Below are 27,069 nucleotides of genomic sequence, written 5' to 3' on the forward strand. Positions count from 1 at the left end.
TTTAGAATTGCCTCTTTGACACTGGCTACCCCCAGAGAAGTCCACACTGAATTCAACATTCTCCTACTTAAACTCACTCCTGTTTTCCTTAAGAAATAACACCATTATCCACCAAGTTTTCTTACCTGGAAATACAGATATTTCTGACTCCTTTTTCTCCATAACTCACATCTATCAAAAAGTGTTACCAATTCTACCTCTTGCCATCTCTCTAAACTTCCCAATTCTCGGTGTCTCTTCCTTCTATCCACATCCCTCAGTGCCCACCAATCACCATCTGATTCTCCTCAGCTATACCATCTCCTGTTTAATCTTTGCCTCCAGTTTATTTTTCACACTGCAGCTTACATGACAGCACACATGATCATCCTATAATGGAAATGAAATTTGCATTTTATTGCATAAAACCTTTAAATGGCTTCCCAATACTTTTAGGATTAGAATTAAGTCAAACTCCTTACCAAAGCTCAAAATGCTCCAGCTATCTAGCCTCTATTTCAAAACTGGCATCTCTCTTGTTTATTCAGGAATATTAGGCACAGAGCACTCCCCCAGCTCCTCAGAAATAAACTAATTCTTCCTTCATGCCTCTCTTCCCCCAGAAAACTCCCCCTCAGCTCCCATTTTAGGACTTTACTAAACTGACAATTCTCCCAGGAAGCTTCCCAAGCCCCTCCAACTTTGAGGTCAAATTGTACCAGCCTGTGCTCACATAGCAGCATCACAGTCCATTTCCCCAATGACATAATTCAGCTCAAATTGTTTGTCCTCCATCATTCTCCATCAGACTGTAAGTTCCATGAATGCACTGTGTACCATGTTCAACACTGCATCATAGTTAGCAGCGTTAGACCTAACCAAAAAGCAGATGTACAGTAAGTATTTATTGAAAAGATTCAAGAATAATTCCAGTGAAACTAGCCAATAACTTAATGTATTTAAGGAGAAAATGAGCTGAAATTAAAAAGAACATTTTCAGAATTCCTTTTGGTCTGGGGGGGAGTGTCAGGAGGTTTGGGGGGGTACACCTGGCAATGCTCAGGGTTAACTCCCCACTCTGCAAGCCAGGATCTCTCCTGGAAACTCAGAGGAGCGTGTAGGGTTCCAGGAACTGAAGGCATTTACCATGTGCAAGGCAAATGGCCGCCTCGTGTACTGTACCTCCAGCCCCTATTTTCAGAATTCTTGACTACTGAATTACTATAATACTACATAAAGTCCTACATAAAGCTTTTTCCAATACTACACAAAGCTTTTTCCAATCATAAATTGTAAAATATGGAAATAGTTGTAATTTAGTGAGCAAAAAGAATTTTCTCTCAGTTATAATGATTCACAGATTGGAGCAATAGAAGAAACCATGAAAATTTTTAATCCAATGACCTTACTTTGCCAGAGAAACTGCATTCTACAAATATTATACAGGAAACTATATCCTACAAATAAATTACATACAAAGTGATGCAAATAAAGCAAGTTCCCAAACTCTCAGTATATACTACAGACATTTCCACTGATTACTGGTTATTTCAGATATTCAGCAAAACTTAAAGATTCAACATGACCGACATGTGGTAAGAAAGTCTAAGAAGACTCAGGATTCACTCTTTGGAAAAATGAATACTATACAGAAAGAAGGAAAGATGTTAAATAATGTTTTAAGAAGAAAGCAAAGAGCTTACATGAGGAAAATGTTAACCAACTCTATGAAAAAAATAGCATGAAGATGTGAATCAACATGACTAGAAACTGTTCATAATTCTAAATCTTCTCCAAGCATTTTGTTCTTATATATGTTGTCACCTGTGCCTGTAAGTATGTACAAATCCCTCCCATAGAATTACATCCAGCTTGAACTAAGAACTCTTTTGTTGCTCTAAGGGGCCAATCTACACACTATGTACAATTACACCAGCCCAGAATGCATATAGGATTAAAAATCAGTACACTTCAAACTTGTAACTAACTTTCCTCTAGATAACGTATGTTTTGTGATATCTTCAGGCTATTATTAATTCTTAAAGAAGGGAAAGAGCCATCTCCACCTCTGACTTATGAGTAGTTAAATGAAACATTATAGTTTATTATACAGAAATTTATTTCCGAGGTAATTATTTATTCTAATCATAGGTAAATACACCCAATACTGGCAAACTATGTTTTGTAATATGTTTCTTGAGGCAGAGAAATACAATTTTGTCTCAAAACATAGAGTCTTCTCAACAATCCAGAACAAGAAGTGATATGTGGCATTGGGTTTTTACAATATATGGCAAAAATAACTTGATCAACTTTTCCCAGTCCTAACTAACACCTTAAATACCTTCAGACACTCCAGTATACCGAGTACAATCTCACTAGAGTGTCCAATGCACAGCTCAGTCTACACAAACAAAACAAATTTAAATTCTAAGATGCCACAATAGAGAAACTAAAAGCAGGAGCTGACAGGCCTAAGAACAAGGCTGCAAGTGCTGTGGAGATTCTCAGCCTCCAGATATGGGTTTTAACTGGAGATATAAATGAAGTCTTGGGCCATAGGAATCTATTTTTCAAGAGGGTTAAGAAAGTAACAGGCTAATTTCAAAGGTGAACAGATGAACACAGGCATATATAAACAATGACCAATAAGACAATAAAAATAATGGCCTGTGGAACATTCAAAACATTCAAAAACATTAACATATAAGATGGGAAACGGTAATTAAAAGTAAATGATCAAGAGATCCATTGAGGAAATGACAAAAAAAAGCTGCAAAGAGGTATGGAAAATAGAAACCACAACAGAAGTCTAAACAGGTCAGTAGGCAATCAATGTGATTAGATTAAATTTATCTTAGTTGACAAGAGATTCTCAAACAGGATGCAAACTTAAACCAGATATTGCTGTTTTTTATACAGGTAAGTCTGATGACAGAAAAATGCCCCCCACCACCACTTTAAAGACAGAACATTTATAAAGGAAAAAAAAAAAGGTAGGCAGAACTAATCTAGAAAGCTACTCTAGTTATTTTAAAGCGAGAAAATACAAATTTGAAAGCAAAAAATAGTAATTACCGGAAGGCAATATTTGCATAATTATTAATGAATCTGAAAGAGAAAAACAAAATTCACTATTTCTGGCTTTACTGGGGGAAAAAAAAACCTCAGGAAAATTCAGTGTTTCTCGAATGTGATCTGCATATACTCACAAGGATTTCTGGGGCTGGAGAGAGAGCACAGAAAGTTAAGGCACTTGCCTCATATGCTGGCATCTCCAGTTCAATCCCCAGCACCAGCAACACATACAGCCCGATGAGTACTACCAGGAGTGACCCCTGATTACAGAGTTAGGAGCAAACCCTGCGCACTGACATGTGTGGCCCAAATAAACAAATGAAAAATATCAACACTTTAGTCGTTAATACCTCTGCAACAACCAAAGTATGACTGTTTAAAAAACAGGGGAACCAGTACCCAAAAAACTACCCCTCCCAAAGTTTCTGCTATCAGGCTCCTAGAGATTAATCTTTTACAAAAAGGGTTTGCAGAAATGTATTGCCAAGATTTCACCTTTTACTTAAACGTATACAAGAGGGGCCAGAGAAATGCACAGGAGTTTAGATACATGCCCTGCATGCGGCTGAGCCTGGTTTGATTTTGGCACCACATGGTCCCCCAAGCGTCTCTGGGTACAGTCCTGGAGACAGGACACCACTAAGGTGGCCCGGGTAAGCCCTAAGACGGCAGGCCTGAGGAACACAACATCTTAGGCTCTTGCATTGAACCCATGACCTGACTTGCCAAGAATCACAGAGGGAGGCCTGTGGGCCACTTGAGGACGTCCTAGGAGCCATCCCACAAGAAGAAAGGCTTTATAAAAGCAGATCTCAAGAAACAGAACTGATGAATACCAGGCCGGAGCGATAGCACAGCAAGTAGGGTGTTTGCCTTGCACACAGCTGACCCGGCATCCCATATGGTCCCCTGAGCACTGCCAGGAGTAATCCCAGAGTGCAAAGCCTGGAGTAACTCCTAAGCATCGCTGGGTGTGACCCAAAAAGGGGAAAAAAAAAAAAGGTCAGAGCAATAGCACAGTGGGTAGGGCGTTTGCCTTGTATGCAACCGACCCAAGTTTGATCCCCAGCATCCCATATGGTCCCCTGAGCACTGCCAGGAGTAATTCCTGAGTGCAAAGCCAGGACTAACCCCTGAGCATTGCTGGGTGTGATCCAAAAAGGGAAAAAAAAAAAAGAACTGATGAATACCAACTATTTCCAAATAAATCAGTAAATCCACAGAAATTTTAATAAAAGCATAATGAAATTATTTAATGGAATCTCATAAGCAGGTCCTAAACTCCGTAATAATTGGCTAAGTGCAGATTCTGAATCCAAAACATAAGGGAATATTTAGACTGATGACACATCAATACCAACTATAAAGCTAAATATAATAACTAAAGCAGAATGGTACCAGTGGGACAGAATATTTTAAAGGCCTTTTATGTATTTATGGAGAGAGCTGATATTACAAGTCAGCAGGGACAGAACAGGAAAAGCTGGGACAACTGTTTACTCATACATAAAGAGGTATATTTAGATTTATGCCTCACAATATGAGCAAAAGAATTTCCAGGTGGATTGACAGACTAGGGGACTAAAGCAAAATGTTAGAACTTGTAGGAAAGCAAACAATCCAAAATAACATTTAAAAAATCAGATTCTTAGGTTTGTCTTAAAAAATTTAAAACATTGTGATTTATAAGAAAAAAAATATAGCACAGTAAAAAAAAATAAAACTCTAGAAGATAATATCTCAAAAGTCAAATAACCAGGTACGATAAAAACTCTTCGAGATCTATAAAGAATCTTGCAAAGCATCTGCAGAAGGAACAACCAACTAAGAAGGGAAGAAATCCAAACGGCAAATGCCAACAAACACATGATACTCGAATTCGGTGGCCATAAAGGAAATAAAAGTATTAGTAAAAGGAAGCATCATATCACATCCTTCAAGATAGAAGGCAAATAAATCAGATTATTCTCGATTTTGGTGACGATACAGGCAGACACTCTAGTCGTGTGAACTGACAGAACCACTTTGAGAGCAGGAGATGCCTTTCCAATGACTAAGAAATGCAATTCTCAGTTTTCCCCCAGAGAAATCAAAGCTATGCACAAGGAGAAACTACAAAAAATGCCAATTATTGCATTGTGTGCAGGGACCGAGAAGCAGAAAGACCCCATCTCAGCAGAAAAATGAATAAAGTGGTTTATTATTATAATAAATATATAATGATGGTAAACTCAAATAGTGAAAGTTTTTTCCCTATTTTTGGAAGTAAAATAGAAAGGAAAAGGAGGCATGTGAAGGAGAAAACAAGGTGTTCAGGAGAGGATGCTAGATTCTCCAGCGGGGAGAGCCATGGGTACCTCATAAAATAAAAAGAGGATTACACACACCAGGTGGGCATGCGGGTGACCCCCAAAAGGAGAAGTACCTAAAATTTAATTTCTGCATTAATATAAAAAAATTCTAAAACGTACGTATACACAAAGAATTACAAAATGTAATCCACAGTTGAAAAACATGTAAATTTTTAAACACAGTAATTGCTTATGGATATGTCCTACTAAAACAGTAAAAGGCGTCACAAAATTTAAAACCATGGGAAGGAAGACAATGGTTTATTTAAGAAAAACCTAATTAAGAACAAATACTAAAATCTGTCCTTGAGGGCTGGAGCAATAGCACAGCGGGTAGGACATTTGCCTTGCACACGGCCGACCCAGGTTCGATTCCCAGCATCCCACATGGTCCCCTGAGCACCGCCAGGGGTAATTCCTGAGAGCAGAGCCAGGAGTAATCCCTGTGCATCTCTGGGTGTGATCCAAAAAACAAAAAACAAAAAAAAGAAAGAAAAAAAATCTGTTCTTGGTGACAGAGCAGCAAACTTTTCACAGTAATATTTAGTACTCTGAAAGCTTTAACTACAGTTAGATATATTTATATACTTAATATGTATTTAATGTCAGAAAATAAAAATGATTTAATAATATATGTCAAAGTACCTTAAGGATTTATATCATATACAAGATATTTAAAGTATATGGAGAATTCCTGCTATGCAAACTGAGCAGTACTATAAAAATCAAAGGAAGAAAAAAATAGATACGTAAAATAAAAAAAATTTGAAAATCAAAGCAAAACAGCTGCCGTGGTTCCTACCCACACAGAACTAACTTTTGATAACATTCCTCCCCATTTCTTTAAATACATAATTAAACATAATATTATTCTGAGGATAGTTTTACAATCTCTTACTGTGTTTTTAATGATTCACTGTCATTTATCACATACCAGTGGCAATTTACACATACCAACAGCAAAATTTTAAAGTCACTCAGGGGAGTATGCAATCAAAAGCCTTCACGTACTCTCAACACTAGTTCTGTTGCCAAGAATTTCGTTTTCTCCAGCCCCAAATTATGCTTTTAAAACTAAACAGACTGGAGTAGCAGAGTTGTGCCACTGGGTGGCAGCAGCGCTCTTAAATTGTGGTCTTCCTGCAAATTGCCATCTTTCTCCAGTGTTAATTCACTTGAACACAGTGTTCCTAAAACATCGTCATAATGAATTTTAAACCAACTCTTGTACTTTTTCACATGTAAGACCTCACATTTTTCTGTTAACTACAATCACATTAATAGTAAGTGCTTCTTTTTACTGCCCATATGGATATATATACTGATCTGCCTCCCCTTCCAAAAACAAGGAGGTGCTTTTTTAAAAAAATTTTTATTAGTGAAACACTATGAGGTACAGTTGTAGACTTACAAATTTTTGTGTTTGGGTTTCAGTGATCAAGTACCCATCCCTCCACTAGTGCCCATTCTCCACCACCACTAATCCCAGTATGCACAGGGAGTCAGGTGCTTGCCTTGCATGCAGCTGACCTGGGTTTGATCCCCAGCACCCAATACCAGCCCGAGTCCTGCACGGAGCGATCCCTGAGTGCAGAATCAGGACAAGCCGACCTTGGCCGATGTGGCCCCAAAACAAATATTAAAAGGGAATTAGGGGCTGGAGCGATAGCACAGCGGGTAAGGCGTTTGCCTTGCACGCAGCCAACATGGCCAACACAGGTTCGATTCCCAGCATCCCATATGGTCCCCCGAGCACCGCCAGGAGTGATTCCTGAGTGCATGAGCCAGGAGTAACCCCTGAGCATCACCGGGTGTGACCCAAAAATAAAAAAAATTAAAAAAAGGGAATTAATTTAGGGATCCATTTTGATGCCTACTTCAAAACTGGAACTGAATAATTACCAATTCTAAAAAGCAATTATAACTTTTTAAAAAGCTATTCTTTTCAAACAAAATCCGATACTAAATCAGTTTTGCAATTTTTATAAGGGGACTGAATTAAAATTAACAAATTAATCAAAATATTCAAATTGTGGAACCGGCCTAGACCTATATGAAACTACAACCAACACTATATTGAGCAGGTGAATTCAAACTTCCAGCATTCTATTAGCTGCTTTTACGCCTCCAGCCTCCTGGCATTTCTGGCTGCTATTAAACAAAGATATAAAGCCACAGAACTGAACATAAGCAATCACCAACAATTTATCTGTAATATTAGTTCTTTAAATGATTTTTAAAATTATAACAGTTTAAAGTCAGAATTTCTAAAAAATCTTTGACAACTGGACAGAAAAATTCAAAATAGAAAACACTCATTTCTCAGATTTTTCTTCAAAAATTAAAATTCCTTTATATGTTTCCAACTAATTATTAAATTCCACTGTATGTTCTTTGCATACTCTGTTCTACCTAAACTTTTAAAGACAGTCATGCACACTATGAAAATGAAGCATAAAGGAAGTGCTCCATACTTCTTAAGTAAGTTCCAGTATGAGAAACTTTAAAATCCAAATTCTGTATAACTGCAAAAAGACAAAATAATAAATTCTAATTTTTTTAAAGAAATAGTTCAATTTTAACCTCCTACTGAAAAATATATTGCAGACAATTTTTTTTCCAAGAACAGAGCATATAGCAAAGCAAAAGTATTTTAAAAATTTTAACGATTAATGCTTGGGAAAAGCTTTAAGAGGTACAAGGTTGTGTGCATATATACATATCTTATGGGATTCTCTGGGCTCAACTGTCTAGCAACAGAAGGTTTTGTAAGCACAGTTTAATTATATTTAAAGATGAATTGATTTAGTATTTAATTAATTATACAACAAAGTAGTAAAATGATAGATTCCAGAGAGTCTGCAGCAAGGCCTATAGCCCTTGCCTTGAGTTCTGCTGATTCCAGATTCAAAGCCCTGACACCACGCATGGCTCGGAGTGCCTTTAAGGGTCACTCCTGAGAACAAGGCCAGAAAGAACCTCCCAAACATCACTGGGTGTGGTGCCAAAACAGAAGACTACAATTCAAACTGGAAAAGCAAAATACTGAAAAACAAGCCTACTATGAATGGCAACTCAAACATAACCAAAGGCAATCAGACTGACTGAAAGTCACAGTCAATTAGTTACACATAAAATGCAGGTTGGGAATTCAAAAAAAAAATTGTTTAATTCAATCACCGTGAGAGAGTTACAAAGTTTCCATGTTCGAGTTTTATTCACAAAATGATTGAATACCCATCCCTCCACCAATGCACTTTCTCTACCACCAATGACCCCAGTATACTCTCTTTCCAACACTCCCCCTGCCTCTATGGAAGACAATTCCCCAATACTCTCCACTTTGGGGCATTATGGTTTGCAATATAGGAAATTCAAATTTTTAAGATCCTACCCAATTTTTTTACCATTAATCATCTCTCATCTATGGAATGTGAGAACACATAGTATGGGAATAACAAATGGTCAAAGAAAACAGGACCTGAGAACTGGCTTTCTCTTGCTAAACTGAGCAAGGACATGGAGTAGGGAGCAGGGGAGGGGGACCCAGAGACAACGATGGAGGGAGCAGGAGACTCACGGAGGGAGGATGCTGGAACCCTGTATGCAAGGAACCCTACCACAGTTTTCAAAATAATCGTTAAAAAAATACTCATAGTCGAAAGTCCACCAAAAATACCACTCCCTGCTCAACTCACCACTTACCAGGAAACTGTGACACTATTGGCGGTGTGTCCTCATCTAAGTCATCAACTCCCCCAGCAATTGGGTAGGGAGGAATGGAGACTCTGGGCATCACCACCCAGCTGTGATCTGAGTACAGGGAAGAAGTCAGGCTGGGGAGTCCTGAGTTATGGGCTATCTGAAAGCCACAGATCTTCTCGATTTGCTGCCAGCGAAAAAGTCGTTCTCGTAAACACGTTGTCAACTCAGAGAGCGCTTTCCTGGAAAAGTCAATACAGGAATTACTTGTTGCACACCTTGAACATGGCACTCGGGGTGTGAAAAAAAAAGCAGGTCAACTAACTAATGTCAAGAAGCACCTACCAATCTTAGAATGAGTATAAATCAGGTAATTATACAGGGGAAAATGAACAATTTAAATATAAATTTTCTATAAATTACTCACTGCAACAGAATAAAAATAAACATCTAAAACGACATTCTTACTTTGCTTCCAGAATCTTGTGGTCTACCTCATCGAGAGAGGAGCTATGTGCAACATGCAGAGTCCCAAAGACAGTGCTTCTCTTCTTTTTAATTTTCTCTGCCTGAGAAATGAAGAGATGAATAAGGCTAAGTCTGGAGTCAGGGGAATGCGCATATACTAATGAAACTCCCTTTGTTTTGACTACATTAAATACAATTTAAAAAAAAACAGTAGAAAAGTGTTAGTGAAGATATAGCCCTATTTTCCAAAGTTTTACAAAGATGGAGCAGAAAGCATGCTTTCTTAAGTCAAGATAATTCAGAACTTTTTTCTGAAGAACTTTCCTCTTATTTTTACAAGCTTAGAAAGATCTGAATATCCTACTAAAACTAAACAGTGACATTAACTATACCATAATGGAGATGTTAGTGAATAAACTAAGCTTTTGAAATTTTTTTTACTTGAAATCAGATTAAAACTTATTTCACACAATTTAACAAATCAGACAGTAACGTCTAGTAACTACTAACCTGAATCAGACATGAAGCAGCAACCTAGAGGAGAAAAGCTCTGTATAAAACATTTATGGTAATAATAGGAATGACTTTTTTTTTAAGTGACACAAAGGTCATTTTGAAAGGTAAATACATTTCTTAATAAAGTGATTTAACTTTCCAGTCTATGATTAAATCAGCTTACATAATATGTTCCAAATCATAAAAAGAATCTGTACTAATCAAATTTTTACTCAGATCTTTGTATCCCAAGTGGCTAATCCTTAGAAACTTAGCAAGTTTTGAAATATAGGAGAGTACCTCATCCTTAGCAATAGCTAACTGCATTTCAGCATTTTGTCTTTTAATATTGTAGTACTGTACTTCTACTTCGTGTGTTAATTGAAGCCATTTCTGAAGTGCATCGGGAACAGACCAGCTACTTCTGAGTTCGAATTCTTTTTCAGCCTTTTTAAGAGCCATTCGAACCTGGGAAAGGAGGAGGGAAGGGAGGCAAACGGGGGAAGAAGGAAGGAGTGAGAGGGAGGGAAAAAGACCGAGAAGGAAGAGGAAGGAAGTGTGACAAGAGGGAGAGAAAGAGAAATGTATTAAAGACATTTAACTGGAAGGTCAAGGGTAGTGCACATGCCTCCTGCCTCACATACATAAGCCCTGGGTTAGACACAAACCACCATCAACAATTACGACCTTCTGCTACTTCTACTTAATTTCAGGTACAGCCCTGAAGGCCCTCCAGCACTGCGGGGGGGGGGGGGGGCCCTTCCACCTCAGGGCCCCAACAGGGCCACCTCCTCAGGCCTTTGCAATGAACTGACAGGGAATCACTGATGGGGCACCTGGCCTGCTGAACTCCACTTAGAACATGCACTAAAGGCATATGCCAGAGTGGCTGAAACCCGTCACATATGCACGCACCCACACCTTCCAAGTGGTGCAGGAACTATCGAGCACCTGGCTGCAGGAACATTCTGGCTACAAACTTGTTTTCCTCAACAAAATGTCTATTCCAAAAGAACGCGCAGAAGCGTGTTTGATCTGAACAAATGCAGCTTATTCAGATAAGTGTTAACATCTGCCAGAATAAACTAAGGAAAAGTACTACACACAAACTTCTGATAAAGAAACAGAACAGCTGTCCGAGAGACTGCTGAAGCAAATTACATCCAAGACTTGAAACAAACTGCAGATGAAGTATTCTTTTCAAAACTCCCAACTGAAAAATCCAAACAACAACGTGGCACTAAGAAGGCCGTCCAAAATACAGACAGGTGAAAGAAAGGCTAACTAGCAGTTCCTCACTGGCAAATCCGAAGCCACTGTGCCCGACAGACATCAGGGCAAAGTGCTGGAGCCAGCCCCGCGCTGAATAAGACACTTGGCTAAGCGGTGTGGCGTCCCAGCTAATCTCTCGGGAAGAGAAAATTTGAGCTCTGGTCCTGTGACACAGGGCTCTACAAACTACTACGTAAACTGAAACCTTTTCTAACAAGATTCTAGAGCTAAAATGGCCATATAATTTTCACCGCCAAGAAATAACATGAATCCAAACATTTCACTTTTTACTTCTTTTATTGTACTTTCCTTACCATTATATCATATTTATTTCTCCTAAAATAGTTCAATAAGTATTCAGCATAGAATTAAAATTTTTATAGCAGAGACTGAACTGTCAATCCCTCAAAAATTTCATCTGACCTTCAATAATGGCAATTATTTTAACTGTTTTCTAGTCTGCTATTTATAGGTTTATCATTCACCTAAATTCCAACCCTTAGCTTAAATTGCATTGTTATTTACAGGAGACCAGAAGTAGTGAAAATTATGTCATAGCACTGACAACATGAGTCCCTTTATTTTTTAAACATTACAAAATTATGTTTTAAGCTTAAAATATTTTTAAATTACACTATTTTTCACTCTTAAGAAAGAAACAACAGTAGGTTAAAATACGGTATCACAGGAAGAAACCACCTAAATCTCTCAAACCTAGCTTCAAGGCTCAACTTTAGAATTTATTACTTCTGTGATCTTCAGGTTCTTTATTATGCAAGGTTTACTGCCTCATATGGCTGAGAGGCACTCTGACATCTCCTGTCTATAGATAGGGTTCCTGAGACCGGTAAGAACAAAATTACCTAAACCACACAAAATACAGAGAGTTAGTTTATTCACCCCAGAGCTTTTGTTTTAGGAAAAACAGTTCTATACAAAATGTGCATCGTATTTAATTCTAATTTTGAGAAGTTTCCCAGCTAAACTTACTTTTATAAACAAAGTTTTTAATAGCAGTATATGAAAACACATACGTTGGAGTAAGTATGTATTTGGAATAAAATCGTGCCTCTGTCATGTAATATCTATGTGGCTTAAAAAAAGTTATTTAACTTTTTTTTATGCATCTCATGTGTAAATAAGGATAACAACGCACTGTGAAGACTAAAATTCATGAATAAAACATTTGCCATATGCACAGCATATACTGCTGGCATACAAGACATACAAAATAGTTTCTCTTATTACTGCAGTCATGTTGGACAGAGTTCTTTTTTTTTTTCTTTTTTGGGTCACACCTGGCAATGCACAGGGGTTACTCCTGGCAATGCTCAAGGGATCATATGGGATGCTGGGAATTGAACCCATGTTGGCCGCTTGCAAGGCAAACACTCTACCCACTCTGCTATCGCTCCAGCCCCAGCGACAGAGTTCTTTTAAAACACCCATTTCTCTTCTTTAAACCACCATTTCCTGGCTCAGGTTCCCATTGGGATCATTGTATGTCTGTGCTGGGACACACAGAGGAATCTTGCGGGGAAGAGAGAGAGGGGAAATATGATCTATATATACCCAAACTCTCAAATTAGAATGTTTGGGGTTGGGGGTCCTTTGGAAAATCATGTCTTCTCCCTCACTATGAAGCAATCATTTGTAAAATTCTGCAACAGGTTTATGATCCATTACAAAGAAAGAGTTAACAATCTTTTCAACTCTGGGAGCAAACCAAGAGTTAAAAGTCTTAGTACAGCACTTCTACATCTCCACAGGGACTTCTAAGAGTAAAGAATAGCACTGTAGCACTGTCCTCCCATTGCTCACTGATTTGCTCGAGCGGGCACCAGTAACATCTCCATTTTGAGACTTGTTACTGTTTTTGGCACATAGAATACACCATGGGGAGCTTGCCAGGCTCTGTCGTGCAGGCAGGATATTCTTGGTAGCTTGCCGGGCTCTTTGAGAGGGACGGAGGAATTTAACCCAGGTCGGCCGTGTGCAAGGCAAACGCCCTACCTGCTGTGCTATGGCTCTAGCCCGGAGTGAAGAATCTGATGCCTAATTCTTAAACACAGTATAATTTTGCCTAGAACTCTTTTTTGTTAGTGTCCTTGATTCTATTTTAAAATTCATTTATTTTTAATTTTCTACCATAGTTAAAGTAACATGGTAGCAGGGGCTGGAGTGGTAGCACAGTGGGTAGGGCGTTTGCCTTGTACACGGCCGACCTGGGTTCAATTCCCAGCATCCCATATGATTCCCTGAGCACCGCCAGGAGTAATTCCTGAGTGCATGAGCCAGAAGTAACCCCTGTGCATCACTGGTTGTGACCCAAAATGCAAAGAAAAAAAAATCACTGCACCACCTGATCACCAAGACTTCCTTGATTCTTTATTGCATTTTCTAAAGATAAGGATTGTCTTATAAGGTAAGGTAAATATCTCCTGACCACAAAATACGCATAAAAATCAATTTAAGAGAACAAACTCCTCATAAGGAAAAGATACAAAAAAACAGATGGCTGGAGTGTGAGGGAAAAGAATAACAAATGAGATGGCTGTGTTCAAAAGAAAATAACAAATGAGATGGCTGTGTCATTCTTCCAAGAATGACAACCCTGAAGAAAACAGCACTGCACACTAAACGATTTTCTCATGAGTTGAAATTAATAATCATTCAACACATAATTTTAATCATGTCATTCTTATTTCTCAAATACCATCCCACGGAAAAAATACAATATATACAAAGTAGGAGGCAGAGTACCTGGGCTCCAGACCCTGCTCTAAGAGTGACTCATTCTCCTACCATGGGCAAGTCCTTTAACCTCATTCTAATCCTCTGTTTATCAACAAAAAAAGGGACAAAGTCAGACAACAGAGACCAAGCAGAGGCTGGAGTGATGTGCTTTGAAGAGGAAGGGAAGAACCGTGGGCCAAGAAATGCCGGCAGCCTCTAGAAGTTGGAAAAGGAAAGGAAAGCAGATCCTCCCCTAGAGCCTCCAGGAGGAATGCGGCTCCACAAAGCTATTTTAGACACCGACTTGGAAAACTGTAAGGTAATACGTGCGTTGTTTTAAGCCACTAAGTTGGTGGTAATTTATTATAGCAGAAATAGGAAATAAATACACCTGGTGATAATTAAATTCTCCCAGTGGCCACACCTTTTTCGAAAGAACTGTGCAATGCTGAATACCTCTATTCTATCCCGAGTACACAGTCTCGGAATGGGTACTGTCCAAGATATCCTTCAAACAACTCCGGAATTTTGGGCAGGTAATTTTCCTTCTAAAACCACGTAACAGGATTCAAGTGGATATTAAATAGAGACCCTTTTATCTTTTTTTGGGGGGGTCTTCTTGGGTCACACCCAGCAATGCACAGGGGTTACTCCTGGGTCTGCACTCAGGTATGGGATGCTTGGAATTGAATCCAGGTCGGCCGCACGCAAGGCAAATGCCCTACCCGCTATGCTATCACTCCAACCTGGAGACCCTTTATCTTTACAGGAAGCTTTACATTAGATAGACTCGTACAATCTATCTAAGTAAAAAATCTAAGCAGCAGTCAGTCATTGAAATATGTTGCAGATACTAAAATTTTAAAAACAACTTACACTGACTCAATTATTAACATGACAGGGGATAAGGTGTCATGAGTGGGTGAATACAATGGTCACCGTATCTTTAGTTACTGCATTTTATCATACGGATTTAGATCATCAGTGCTGACAGTACAGGGAAGGAAGTAAGATTAACAAATTGAGAAATAGATATAAATGCAGTTTGGGGGTCACAACTGCTCCCAGCATTGCAGAGGAAATCAGGTGGTGCCAGGGACCAAAAGCAGAGCCTCTGTACAAACAGGATGCTTCCAGCCCTTTGGGCCACCTCCCCAGCCCAGTGGAAAGGTGATCTTGGCTGGGTACACAGTGGAACTAAACGTAGGAAGTACAGAATAGAAGGACTGGCTTCTGAGAGAGAAAACAGACTATACTAACAGACATTGTAAGAAAATTTAAATACCTGCTCCAACTCCTGCTCTGCATACTGACGTCTACTCAATTCACATTCAGCTCCCTCCCTTAACTCTCTCAGTCGACAAGCTTCCTCCTTGGCATAATTGATTTCATCCATCATTTTTCTCTCGAGATTTTGCTTTTCTACAGCAACATTTCTGTTTTCTTCCTGCGCCTTTTCAAGCCTTGTAGAATAATAAACATGAAAATTTTCTTATAAAGATTTGTAAACTTTCATTTCTGAATAAAAAAAACTGTGTCAAGCAATGAGCTATGTTTCTATCAGAATTCAGTGTTTTACTTATTTCTATGCTATCATGATATTTCTATTATTAATCTTAAATTTGGATAACAAAACAGGGAGTCAACTATACACCATTTTGGTTATCTTGATCTCAAAATACAGGACTAACAAGGAAACACTTCTTAACAAAGCGACTTTTAAATGATGTGTGACTATGTTAAAATGTTAAACAAAAGTAAATACACTGCACCTATATCTTATTTACTTCTACTAGTCTCTACACATGTTTTCCTCATATACACTTTGTGACAAAAATACTTTTCGGAAAATGAAACACAAATACAATCCTGATGTGTCCCTAACTAAACCTACGTGTATGAACAAATGCCCCTATCACATTACAAATTGTATTTTCCTGCATAAATAATGACAATCTTTTTTCTTCACTTACCTTTCTTGCAAGTCCATCAGACTTTGTTCTGCAGTTTGCAGGCTCTCTAAATCTTTCATCATTTTTGCAACATGTTCTTTTGATGTTTTATTTTGTGTGTAAGCAAACCAGCACCCTCCAACACCAATTACTATGGAAACCGTGAGTATAAAGTCCTTCATCCAATTATGAGGAGGGCCTATGAAGAGAATGAAAATTAATCAAATTACTCTTTGAACATAATAGAACATAATGTACTGAGAAGCACTATGGACATTTCATATATACGCTCTACCTTGCTAAAAATTTGTTCTTCAGTGGCCCGAGATATGGCTAAAAGTGGTGTAGTTCAATCCCCAGTACTGCATAGCTCCTAAGTACAGCCAGATGTGGCCTTGAGGGCCCCCAGACCCGCTGGACAGAGCACTGCCTCCTCACTTCACCTGAGCGCTACACCATCAGCATGCACAGCAGAATCATGGAGCAATAGAAATGGGTGTAAGTGCTACAGATAATGAGTCCTTCAAAAGCTCATTATGCTGGCTGTTACAACCACCTGATACGACAGACCTATAGGATGGCAGTTTTGCTGCTGCCGGCAGTAGCCAAATGACTCAAGTCCTCACAAACCCTGAGAAAGCAATAGAATCTCCAACCGCATATTATCAGAATGGTCGGCAGCAACATGAAAGGGATCACAGAGAATATCTCCACTCTTATGCTCACTCAACTGTGATGCATTGAAATAAAAAAGTGGAACAATATTATTTACCAAAAAGCATTTTCTCCAGGCATGTAAATGTAGCTGTGTAACCAATGAATCAGTGTTTCTCAACCTGAGGGTGATACTGACCCCTAGCAGACATAAGGGTTTTGCTTGTTGATATTAGGAGGGTAGGAAGAAGGGAAGAAGAGAACTATTTATTATTGGTACAAAGTGGTTAAAAAGGCAGAGATGTAGGGCTGGAGTGATAGCACAGTGGGTAAGGCGTGAGTCTGGCACGTGGCAGATCGGGGTTCAATTCCCAGCATCCAATATGGTTCCCCGAGCACCTCCAGGGGTAATGGAGTAATTTCTGAGTGCATGACCAGGAGTAACCCCTGTGCATCGCTGGGTGTGACCCAAAAAGTAAAAAAAAAATAAATAAAAATGGCAGAGCTGCTGTGAAATATCCAGTGATACACAGGACATTCTCTTCCTCCTGACCCTTTCACTGATAATAAAGAATCCAGCCCCAAACTTAATTAGTGCTGCGGTTCAGAAGCTGTGGTTAAACGGTTTTGAGTACTATCTTGGTTGGCTTTTCATCAGAGCTCTCTGGGTTACTAGAAAGACGGATCTCCTTTCCTAGCAGGTTGGGTATGATGACAGCCCTCAGAAATATTGCTAAAGTCAAGATTTCTAAAGGGAGAGGTGAGGAGTCAAGGTCTACTGTATTTACTGGCTTTAAAACACACACACACACACACACACACACAGCTGTCACTATTCTCATTAGCTGTCATATACGTGTATGTGTACGTACATGTATGACTGCATGTGTATGTATTCCCCAGCTGTGCTCAGAGCTTACTCTTGGCTCTGCATTGAGGATTCACTCCTGGCAGGGACCATATGAGGTACCAGGGATTAAACCTGGGCCAGTTGCACGCAAGGCAAGTGCCTTACCCACTGTATTATCTCTCTGGCCCTATTTTGTGTATCTGATAAAATGAGGAGCCCTCTGGAAATGGCACATTTCGGTTCCTAAGTTTACAAGTCGAGGGTTCATTGATGTTCTGCATAATATGAAAAATAACATGCTTTATGCCAGAGAGCCACAAGGTTGTATATTTCCGGAGCATAAACCCTCAAGAAATACAACAGAGAAGCCTATAATCTCAAAAGGCTATTTTTCCATTTCTACTTCAGACAGTAAAGGGTAAAGCTCTGGTTTGAGCTCCAATATAGACCCTGCCCTGGGTGAAACAGAATCACCAGAAATAACAGACAGGCACAAACCACACACCAGCAAGTTTTTTAAGCAAAAACTCAAAGTTTTTAACAAAACTCTGTTCTTTTGATAATTCCAGCTTTCTTTAAAAACCTAACGTATTTACCACACAATAATTATAAGACAAACACAGTAACTTCTTAGCTGATTTTTTAGTTAAAGTGGAGCGATAGCACAGCGGTAGGGCGTTTGCCTTGCACGCAGCCAACATGGCCGACCCGAGTTCGATTCCTCCGCCCCTCTCGGAGAGCCTGGCAAGCTACCGAGAGTATCTCGCCCGCATGGCAGAGCCTGGCAAGCTCCCCGTGATGTATTCGATATGCCAAACACAGTAACAGTAGTCTCCAATGGAGACGTTACTGGGCCCGCTCAAGCAAATAGAGCAAACTTTCTAACATTCTTTGGAACTAGTTTGGTATCTTATCAAATGCCAACATAATGCTTTTTTTTCCCCCTGAGGGAGAAAGCAGATGGTTCTTCCATTAATAAAATGCTCAATTTCTGACCAAGTTGTACACAGAAACAACTTTAGTAGTTTAGTATCTGTCAACTGTTCACTTAAAAACTAAGAAATCTCACAAAAGACAGCCCTGTGGTGGATTCGGTTGAAACCTTAGGACATGGACAATGTTAGAGGCATCATCTCCGTGGAACGCTTGGCATTTCAGCGGCGTTCTATTTCCTGGGGTCTGTATCTCCACCAACACTCACACGAGGGAAGGGGAATTCCAGCTGCTTCACCAGCTGCTCTTTCAGCTAGAGTCAAAAAAGAGTCGCCAGGAAGTTATGGAACCATCCAACCAACTCCAGTAACTCTTTTTCACTTGTTTTCTGGGTGACACTCAATGATGCTCAGGACAAATCCCTTCCGCTGTGCTCAGGGGATCATATGTGGTGCTGGGAATCAAACCAATGTAAACCACATGCAAGGCAAGTGCCCTACCTGCTGTACTATCTCTCTGGTCCCAGTAATTCTGGTTTTATCAGGACTACAGCCAAAGGGGAATCACAGAAGGCTGCAAGATTCCGATCTCCAAGATTAAATACATGCTAGTTGTCCTGAGTTTTAATTTTAAAAGTAATGTTTCTTGTATAATTTTATTTTACCTTTTTTGGACTTTGTAAAATAGTATGATCCCTCTAAAATGTGGAATTCAAATACTTTACCCCACTACGATATGTTTTAATTAAATGAAATAAATTATGTCTTCATGAGGAAAAGAAAAAAAGCATACATCAGGGTTTATCCTCCTTACAAAATGTGATGCAGCAATTTCATGCATAATCCTCTTCAAAACAATTTGAGAAACAATCAAATCACATTCTCCACCTTGTGTTTTAGCCAGAATCATCTGTTACTGTGCAAAGCTTCAAGTGGGACTTTGCTTTTGATCCAGATCTTTAAAAACTGCTTTCTTAGCAACTAATAAAATTAAGACAGGATCCATTATTTCATGCCATCAAGTCAGTGAGACTGCACTGTTTGAAGAGTTCTGCAATAAATATCCAGCTATTGCAAATGCAAAATTAAGCTGCCTTAGAGATCCTCTAGAATTAGACATTTCATTCTACATTATCCATAACATAATTTTTACTACTTTTTTACATCAGGTCTGAAAACGTCATATTCCATTATTTCATGGAAAGAACATCTAATTCTATAATCTTTAGTTTTGAAATAGCATTACTTTTACACACACAAAAAAGACAATTCTTAGCAATCTACTACTTTTGAACTTTTTCCTTCAAGTCATGCATTCTCTGGTTATTCTTTTGCATTATACTCTGTGAGAGCGAATACTAACGTGTTAGAGGTCCGAATAAAACCACATCCAGTGCCTTGAGCTGCAGTTTTTGTCTGTGACTCCGGTCGCTGATTTTCAGCTGAGAGATCATAAACGAAGGTTCATGCACTGCTATCCTGTTCATTTAAAGAATACACACACGTTAAATAGAAATATTTCTAGTAAATTAATTTACACATCTGAGCAATGTGCTTCTTCCTTACTGATTATTACTGTCAGAGTTCATTAGTGTGTACTGTAGTACTTTACTACATGTTATCAAAAACCTTTTCAAAGTGAACTTAGTTGCACAGAGACTGGATATTAATGATTTGGTTGCTATATCATGTTTGTTTTCTAGAATTGTCTTCTGCTGTAACTTAACTACGATTTAGAAATTTATCAGATTCAGAGCATTCATAAGTCCCTTTGCCATTTTGCTATTATTATACAAATTGTCAATAATTAAGTTCAATAGCAGACAATTTTAAATAGCTCTCAATTTAGAGCATGTCATGTTTTTTATAAGTATCTTTAAAATCTGTACCTTTACATTCTAATATTTATACTTTTAAAAGTCCACGATGATATGAGTGGAAAGCAAGAAGTCCGCCCTGCTTGGAGTATAGTGAAGGGGTTCATGTAATAATAAGTACTCAATTTATCAGCAATGAAGAAAGCGTGTCAGGAGCCAAAAGGCAAAGATGAAACAAAGGAAATTAAATCACTTTTTTTGGGATTTCAAATCCAAGCAGCCAGAATTCAACTAAGATCATATGGCAACTAAGTTTCATGCGAACAAAGATCTTATAACACAAAGTCTATTCATAATAATATAATCACTAATAACAATGGTAATAAAAACAAGCATGTACTGTGTGCCAAGTCCTGTACAAAGGGTGTACAAAGGGTGTAATTCAAAGTCAAAAATTCCTAAAATATATGTCAAATTCCCATTTTATCGATGGGGAAACTACACACTTAAGAGGTTCAGTAACATGACCAATTATGTAGTCACTTAGAACTACAGTAGAGAGGGCCTCAACCCCATACGTACAATTCTTAAAACTACCCAAAACCAAGATTTCCAACTCCACAGCCATTTTTGCTGAAGAAATGCAACACATGGTGAACACTGCCTGAAGTCCGGTCCTAACCCCTGGCTTTAAACAACCGGATTTTATTTTGGAAAAGATTAGAATGTCCAAGTATGGAAAAACTACAGGACTTACATGAGACTTTTTACAAAACTGCAAAGAATAAAGGATTCTAACTTTGCCTTTACAAATTATCTTCATCCTCATCAAGTAATCTTCCCTGCCAGCTTCTGTTAAGCCACTCACATGACACATATCAAACTGCTGAAAGCCAAAACTACCTCTGCATCCCCCAACCTGCATTGTGGTAGGCAAAAGTAGATGCTTGATATGTTTGTATAAATGAATGAATGCATGTAAGGATGCACGAATGAATTTAGAGCAATGCTACCAACTGACTAAATTTAAGAGAGACAATGAGATGTTGTAAAAAGGAAAGTATGTAACAGAATTTTATGCAAGGTTCTGTAGGAGCCCAGAGGTGGAAGTGATTCTACCTGAGAGGGTGAGGATGTCAGGAAAGTTCACACAGGTCTGAAAGGAATGAGGAGGCATGTGTCAGGTGAGCCTACAGCAAAAGGCTTAAGATAACCATTACAACTCACATAAAATCAGCACAATTCTGACTATTTCAGACGTAACACTATTTTCAGGTCAGAGAGGAAACAATAATGAGGTGCTTATGCAAGGACACTGCTAACATGTACCATACATTCTCATCAACATTGTCACAAACAGCTCCCATAGCTGGGTTTCTTGCAGGAAGTTATGCAACTTACAGAGTTGTTCCGTTAACTGATGCGCCCCCTTGAAGGGACTCATCTAGTGCCTTTACCATATGTGAGAGGACTGACGAAGGACACTCCACTTTTCCTTCCTCCTCCCTTCACAAAGGCTCCACTGGGCTGATGTGAAAGTTGAACTTTTACATTTAAGCTTTCCTTTGACAGAAAACTGTTGGCTATTTTAAAACACTGATATTAAGTGTGTGCTATTATCTCAATCTGAAGTATCGCTGGTGACCTTTACTTTCCCAAAAGAAAAGAGTGATAAGTACTGCTGAAACACAGAAGAGCTTACTTGATTTCATGTTACTGTTACAGAAAGAATCACCCAGGGGTCAAAGAGTTAGTAGAGTGGTAAAGGCACATATACCACAAAGCCAACCCTGGTTAGAGTTCTGGCACATGGTCCCCTGAGCAGGGCCAGGTGGAGCCCGAGAGATTCCCCAACTCTACCCGAGTGGCTCATAGTCCCCAGCATCGCGTGGGCTGAGTGGCACTACTATATCCTTAGATCCCCTCAATCCTTTCCCCCCAAGAAAATGATCCCCAAATAGACAATATAGAAAAATGCCACGAGTCCCTCATAACCAAGATGAACACATGCCTTAAAAAAAAACAGCCCATTTTCTTTTTTAATGCTGTTATTCTGTTTTAACTTTGGAATGTCACTTAAAAGGAAAAAAAATCTTTCTTATACCTAGTACCCAACTGTACCATAAACATAAAAGACACGTAATATGCCCTTGTTTAACTGACTCTTATCCCTGTAAGTTCGTCTTTGTTGTCGTCTGTAAAGTAAAATCAGAAATACTAATAATGTTCATAATTCATTTTAAAGGAGACAGAAAAAATATTGAACTTGATCCAAAATACAAATTTTTAAGCAATCACTTACTGAAACATGGCATATAAACAAACTAATTGGAAATACAATGTATATATTACACCATGTGCAACAGTAATTAAAAAAATTGTTTAATACAAGGAAAAACCTAGAAAACAAAGAAATAATCTTTTAAGGTTAATAGAGCTGTAACAGAATCATTGAAAATTTTAATACTGGAATCTTAAATGGTATTAAGTTAATCATTTCTTAGAAAATATAATTTTAAAAACCACTTACAATTAATTATAGGAATTTCAACTAATTTCAGACATTGCAGAGATAACGGGCATCCTAGGCTTTTATTATCAGACCTACTCAAACACTGCTTTGAGCAAAATACTAAACTTCACTGACTTTTTTCATCTATAAAATGGGGATAATAATACATTCTCCATTCCAACCTGAGAGACTTAATTGAAGCAAATCTATGTAAAATGCATCTTGAATAGTTGTTTTTATTTACTAAACTTCATTTTTTAAAGTTACAACAGAGTACACTAACTGGCTATTGTTATTAACATAATATACCAGTTAAGGACTATCTTCCCATTAATATTTTCATATAAATCGATCTGGATCAAATGAGTAGGTTTCTAATTTGCCTTACCCCGTAGTCATGGTTTTTGTTACTATCTAAAAAAGATATAATTAGCTCATCTTCTAATTCTCAAAATTACTTTCCATGGGAATAAAATTTTTTAAAAAGCCTTTAATTAGGTAAAAAAAAACATTAAAATTAAAATAGGAAAAGTTGTATCTTGAAACTTAAAAGAGTAGATTTATATCATTTCCTTTGAGTTGAGCTCTTAATCACAGAAGTAACTTAAAGATTTAGCACTGAAAAATAACAAAGATATAATTCTTCAGGAGTATTAAGCACATTTTGGTAATAAAGACTCACCTGGGAAGCGTTGTTCCTTTGACATTATTATCTCTAAAATTCTTCTCATACTGGGGCAGTTCAACAAATTCTATCAACCACTGCAGGGTATCCTCAAGGGTCCAATTATGAACTATAAGAGATGAAAGGGAATGACAAATTTTAAATAAAACCGCTTTCAGAATTTACGTATATATATATAAATGTACATACACATTATGCAAATTACTATGTATGTATATATAATTAAAATGTCAGAGGAAATATTTTACTTGAATTTTGGACTCTATCCAACCAGCATAAAATGGTAAAGCAATGCAGATGGACATACCTCCTGCCCTTACAATCCAGAACAGAGAAGACACAGAAAAACAGAACAAAGTACTTGCATGGATAAATTTATACAAAATGAAACATCTGTTACTTCCCTGTAGAAAATTTACCAGATCTCTATTTACTCATTCTTTCATGTAGTCCATCATCCATATTCCACAGTAAACTTCCTGCATCAGGTTCCAGTCTAAGCATTGTGAATACCATAGTCAACAAAATGGGTATAAAGCCCTTTCCCTATAGAACTAAATTCTTTTCAAATGGGGAGAAATAATTTGGGGGGGAAAAAGGGAAGAGAATAGGAAAAAATTTTTTTGATTTTCTCCCTTAGATGATGGATGCTCACAAACTCACTGTGGTCCTCACCTCATGATATATGTAAGTCAGAAGGTTATGCCATACATCTTAAACAGTTTAATATGTCACTGATGGCTCAATCAAACGAGGGTGTAAGGAATTAATAAGAGGATTCTCAAATGCAAAACATATTATTACATAATAATTCACAAGCACAGATAATTAAAATAAGAATTACTTAATAAACTAATAAAGTTTCAGACGATTCTACTTGTTTAAGTTTTACAGTTTCAGATGATTCTACTTGTTTAAGTTTTACAAAATGAAGTGAGAAGAATTCAGGGAGTTTAAAGAGTTTAAAGAAAGGAAAATGTCAGGTTATGCATCTCTACGAGCTGTTATCAAAACTGAGACCTAAATATTACAAGGGAGTAACACCTTAACAATCTGGGAGAAAATACCGGAAAAAGGGAAAAGAAAGCAGAAATTGTATCTTAAAATAGAAATTAATTAGCTGTATTTGAGAAACAGTTAAGAAACAAAGGTTCTAGGTAATAAAAGACAACAATTTTCTGATAGTTCCATAATTACAGTAAGAGGCATAGTTTTCAAAACACCGCTCTTCAATGTGAAGGATGGAGGATTAATAAGGAACTAGATACATAAGGAGATTATTCCTTACATAACTGTTCAAGCAAAAGAAGGTATTACTTAGAATTACAGTGCTATTATGAACACGGTCATTATGAAAAATGATCAGATTCAGGCCATAAGCTGGGGATAATGCTGTTAGACGTGCTGATGAAATGGATGGCGGCTGGGAGCAGCAGGAAAGTCATTAGGAAGGATAGAGTGCAGTACCAGTAACAGATTCAAAAGAATGGGGAGTCATGTGAGGGCAGATGTTCAAGACCAAAAGTTTTGATCTTCAGGTATGCTATATCTGAAGTATGTATTAGACATTTAAGAATAGACAGACACCAGTAATCAGTAAACAATATCCACAGTTTAGGAAGAAGTGAGGTCAAGAACAGTAGTTATAAATTAGGAGATGTTTACTCAGAGAAATTAGATCACCAGAAGAACAAAGAAAGCTATTAGTGTGTACTAAATGACTGGTCCTAAACTCTTCAAAAAAATCTTCAAATATCTTCAAAAAAATTTTTTAAAAAGCTATTAGTGGGTACTAAATGACTGGTCCTAAAATCTTCAAAAAACCTTCTCCTAATACTCAGCCTTAATTAAGCCCCTTGTGTGCATTTTCTCTCTTAAGTCCTTTTTAAAAACTTAGGAGACATTAACATGAAGCTCTCCATTTGGGAGATGAAGGGTTGAGAAGTTATGGAACCAAGACCGTCAGCACCAGGACTACGCTTGCACTCAGGCCAACTGACCTTGGGACCCGAGTCTTTCTGAGAGCAGTAATATTAAATAACAGAGATATAAACAGCAGTTAAACTCTGGAAGCACTGCAAACAGTCAGCTGAAAGAAGACAATAATGAGTCTATCAAAAAGAATGGATGTCAGTGCGCTGGAATCAGTTGTTCTAGGGACTGAGCGATGACTCAGTGTAAAGCACTGTCTTGCAAGCATGAGGCCATGCACTGGATCCTAATGGCACCGCACACACTGAACAGATTCTGGAAGCCCTGCTGTCTGAGATCCCTGGAGACATCAGCAATTTCTGACTCAGCCTGCAGCCAAGTGTACAAATATGGCACAGCAACTAGAGAGTGCCACCTCCTGCTAACACAGGAACTGCAAGGATGTGCATCCAGAAGTGTAATTCCTGATCATCAGCATGGGCGAGCGCTGCTGCAAGCCCAGCTAGGACCAGAGCGTGACCACACCAGTGAACAGTGTGGCTCCCAGTGAACATGTGAGCAAGTACCACAACCAAAAGCAGTGCAGTTCCTAGCCATCACAACTGTGTGAGTCCCACAATCAAGTGCACCACCCCAACATCAGAGGAAGGAATGGAGAGAAAAGGAAAAGAAAAATTAAGAAGTCCACACTGCCTGCATTTGAGGGTTCAGGAAAGCAAACTGCTCAAGGACACAGAAAAGGTCAACGTCGAGTGAAGCAAACACATGAGCAGTTAAGAGCAGATCTGGGAATTCAACTGTGTATAAATAAGTCTGAGAAAATATCTGATAAACCATAGAAAATTATTGATTTTGCAAGCAAAGTTGCCTTTTCACAGCCTGCCCTTTTTGTTAAGTACTTTTATAAATCGTAAACAAAAATTCATTTAAAAAATCATATATGGTAACTGATAGATTTCTATCAAGATAAAGCTTTGAATTATAAAAAATGGTCCTTTCCTTACAAGTATCAGCCAAAGGTTCAGGCCTTGAGTGCTTTCCATGGACTTTAATGCAAAATTCAAACTAATCCTCTTACTCTAAAGTTTCTTCCGATCCAAGATGAAATGCCTTGAGAATCACCCTGGCTCCTCTGCCAAGAAACAGTGTAACTGCACATCACACACCCACACAAAAGCCTCCACCAAGAACACCATTTCCGTGGCTGTTCTGCTGATCGAAAGCAAAAATCTGATCTCAACACTAGCAAATCAAAAACATTCTCTTGGTTCTCAAAGAGCCAGCACAGAAAGAAAGGGAGGAAATAAAATGAACATAAATACATATATATCCCAAGTGCCCAAGTAATATCTAGGCAATGGAAAACAATTATTTGGATGAAGCTACACTACTTTTTGTGCAATCTGGTCCCTTTGGTGATGCCTCAGGACTATCTTCACTTCCCTCAGTCAACATTTATTCTTTATGTTTTTATTCTCTGCTCCAAATATACAACCAGCAGAGACCAGTTCAGAGTGTGTCCGTCCACAGGGCCTTTGCACTTCCCATTTTCTAATTATCCCTCTTACTCAACCTCTCTATTTACTTTATTGAACCCTTTCCAGCTAGTTAAAACTTACAGCTCCTCAGGGAAAGCTTTCCAGACAGTACTAAA

General features: G+C 38.3%; 1 protein-coding gene across 3 annotated transcripts in view; it reads right to left on the reverse strand.

Annotated features, from left to right (window-relative positions):
- Window positions 1-27,069, reverse strand: part of STIM2 (stromal interaction molecule 2) — a 119,401-nt gene that overhangs the window by 9,826 nt on the left and 82,506 nt on the right. For 2 of the 3 annotated variants that reach the window (XM_056125581.1, XM_056125583.1), the window contains exons 4-11: window positions 23,481-23,592; window positions 19,833-19,948; window positions 16,055-16,232; window positions 15,367-15,544; window positions 10,374-10,541; window positions 10,089-10,112; window positions 9,579-9,679; window positions 9,114-9,352 (exon numbers count right to left, since the gene is read on the reverse strand). In XM_056125581.1, coding sequence (XP_055981556.1) covers window positions 9,114-9,352; window positions 9,579-9,679; window positions 10,089-10,112; window positions 10,374-10,541; window positions 15,367-15,544; window positions 16,055-16,232; window positions 19,833-19,948; window positions 23,481-23,592 — 1,116 coding nt within the window. The remainder of the gene's footprint in view (window positions 1-9,113; window positions 9,353-9,578; window positions 9,680-10,088; window positions 10,113-10,373; window positions 10,542-15,366; window positions 15,545-16,054; window positions 16,233-19,832; window positions 19,949-23,480; window positions 23,593-27,069) is intronic. The other variant, XM_056125582.1, reaches the window with a different exon arrangement.

The sequence above is a fragment of the Sorex fumeus genome, unplaced genomic scaffold (genome assembly GCF_029834395.1).
Source record: "Sorex fumeus unplaced genomic scaffold, SorFum_2.1 ptg000055l, whole genome shotgun sequence".
NCBI lineage: Eukaryota > Metazoa > Chordata > Mammalia > Eulipotyphla > Soricidae > Sorex > Sorex fumeus.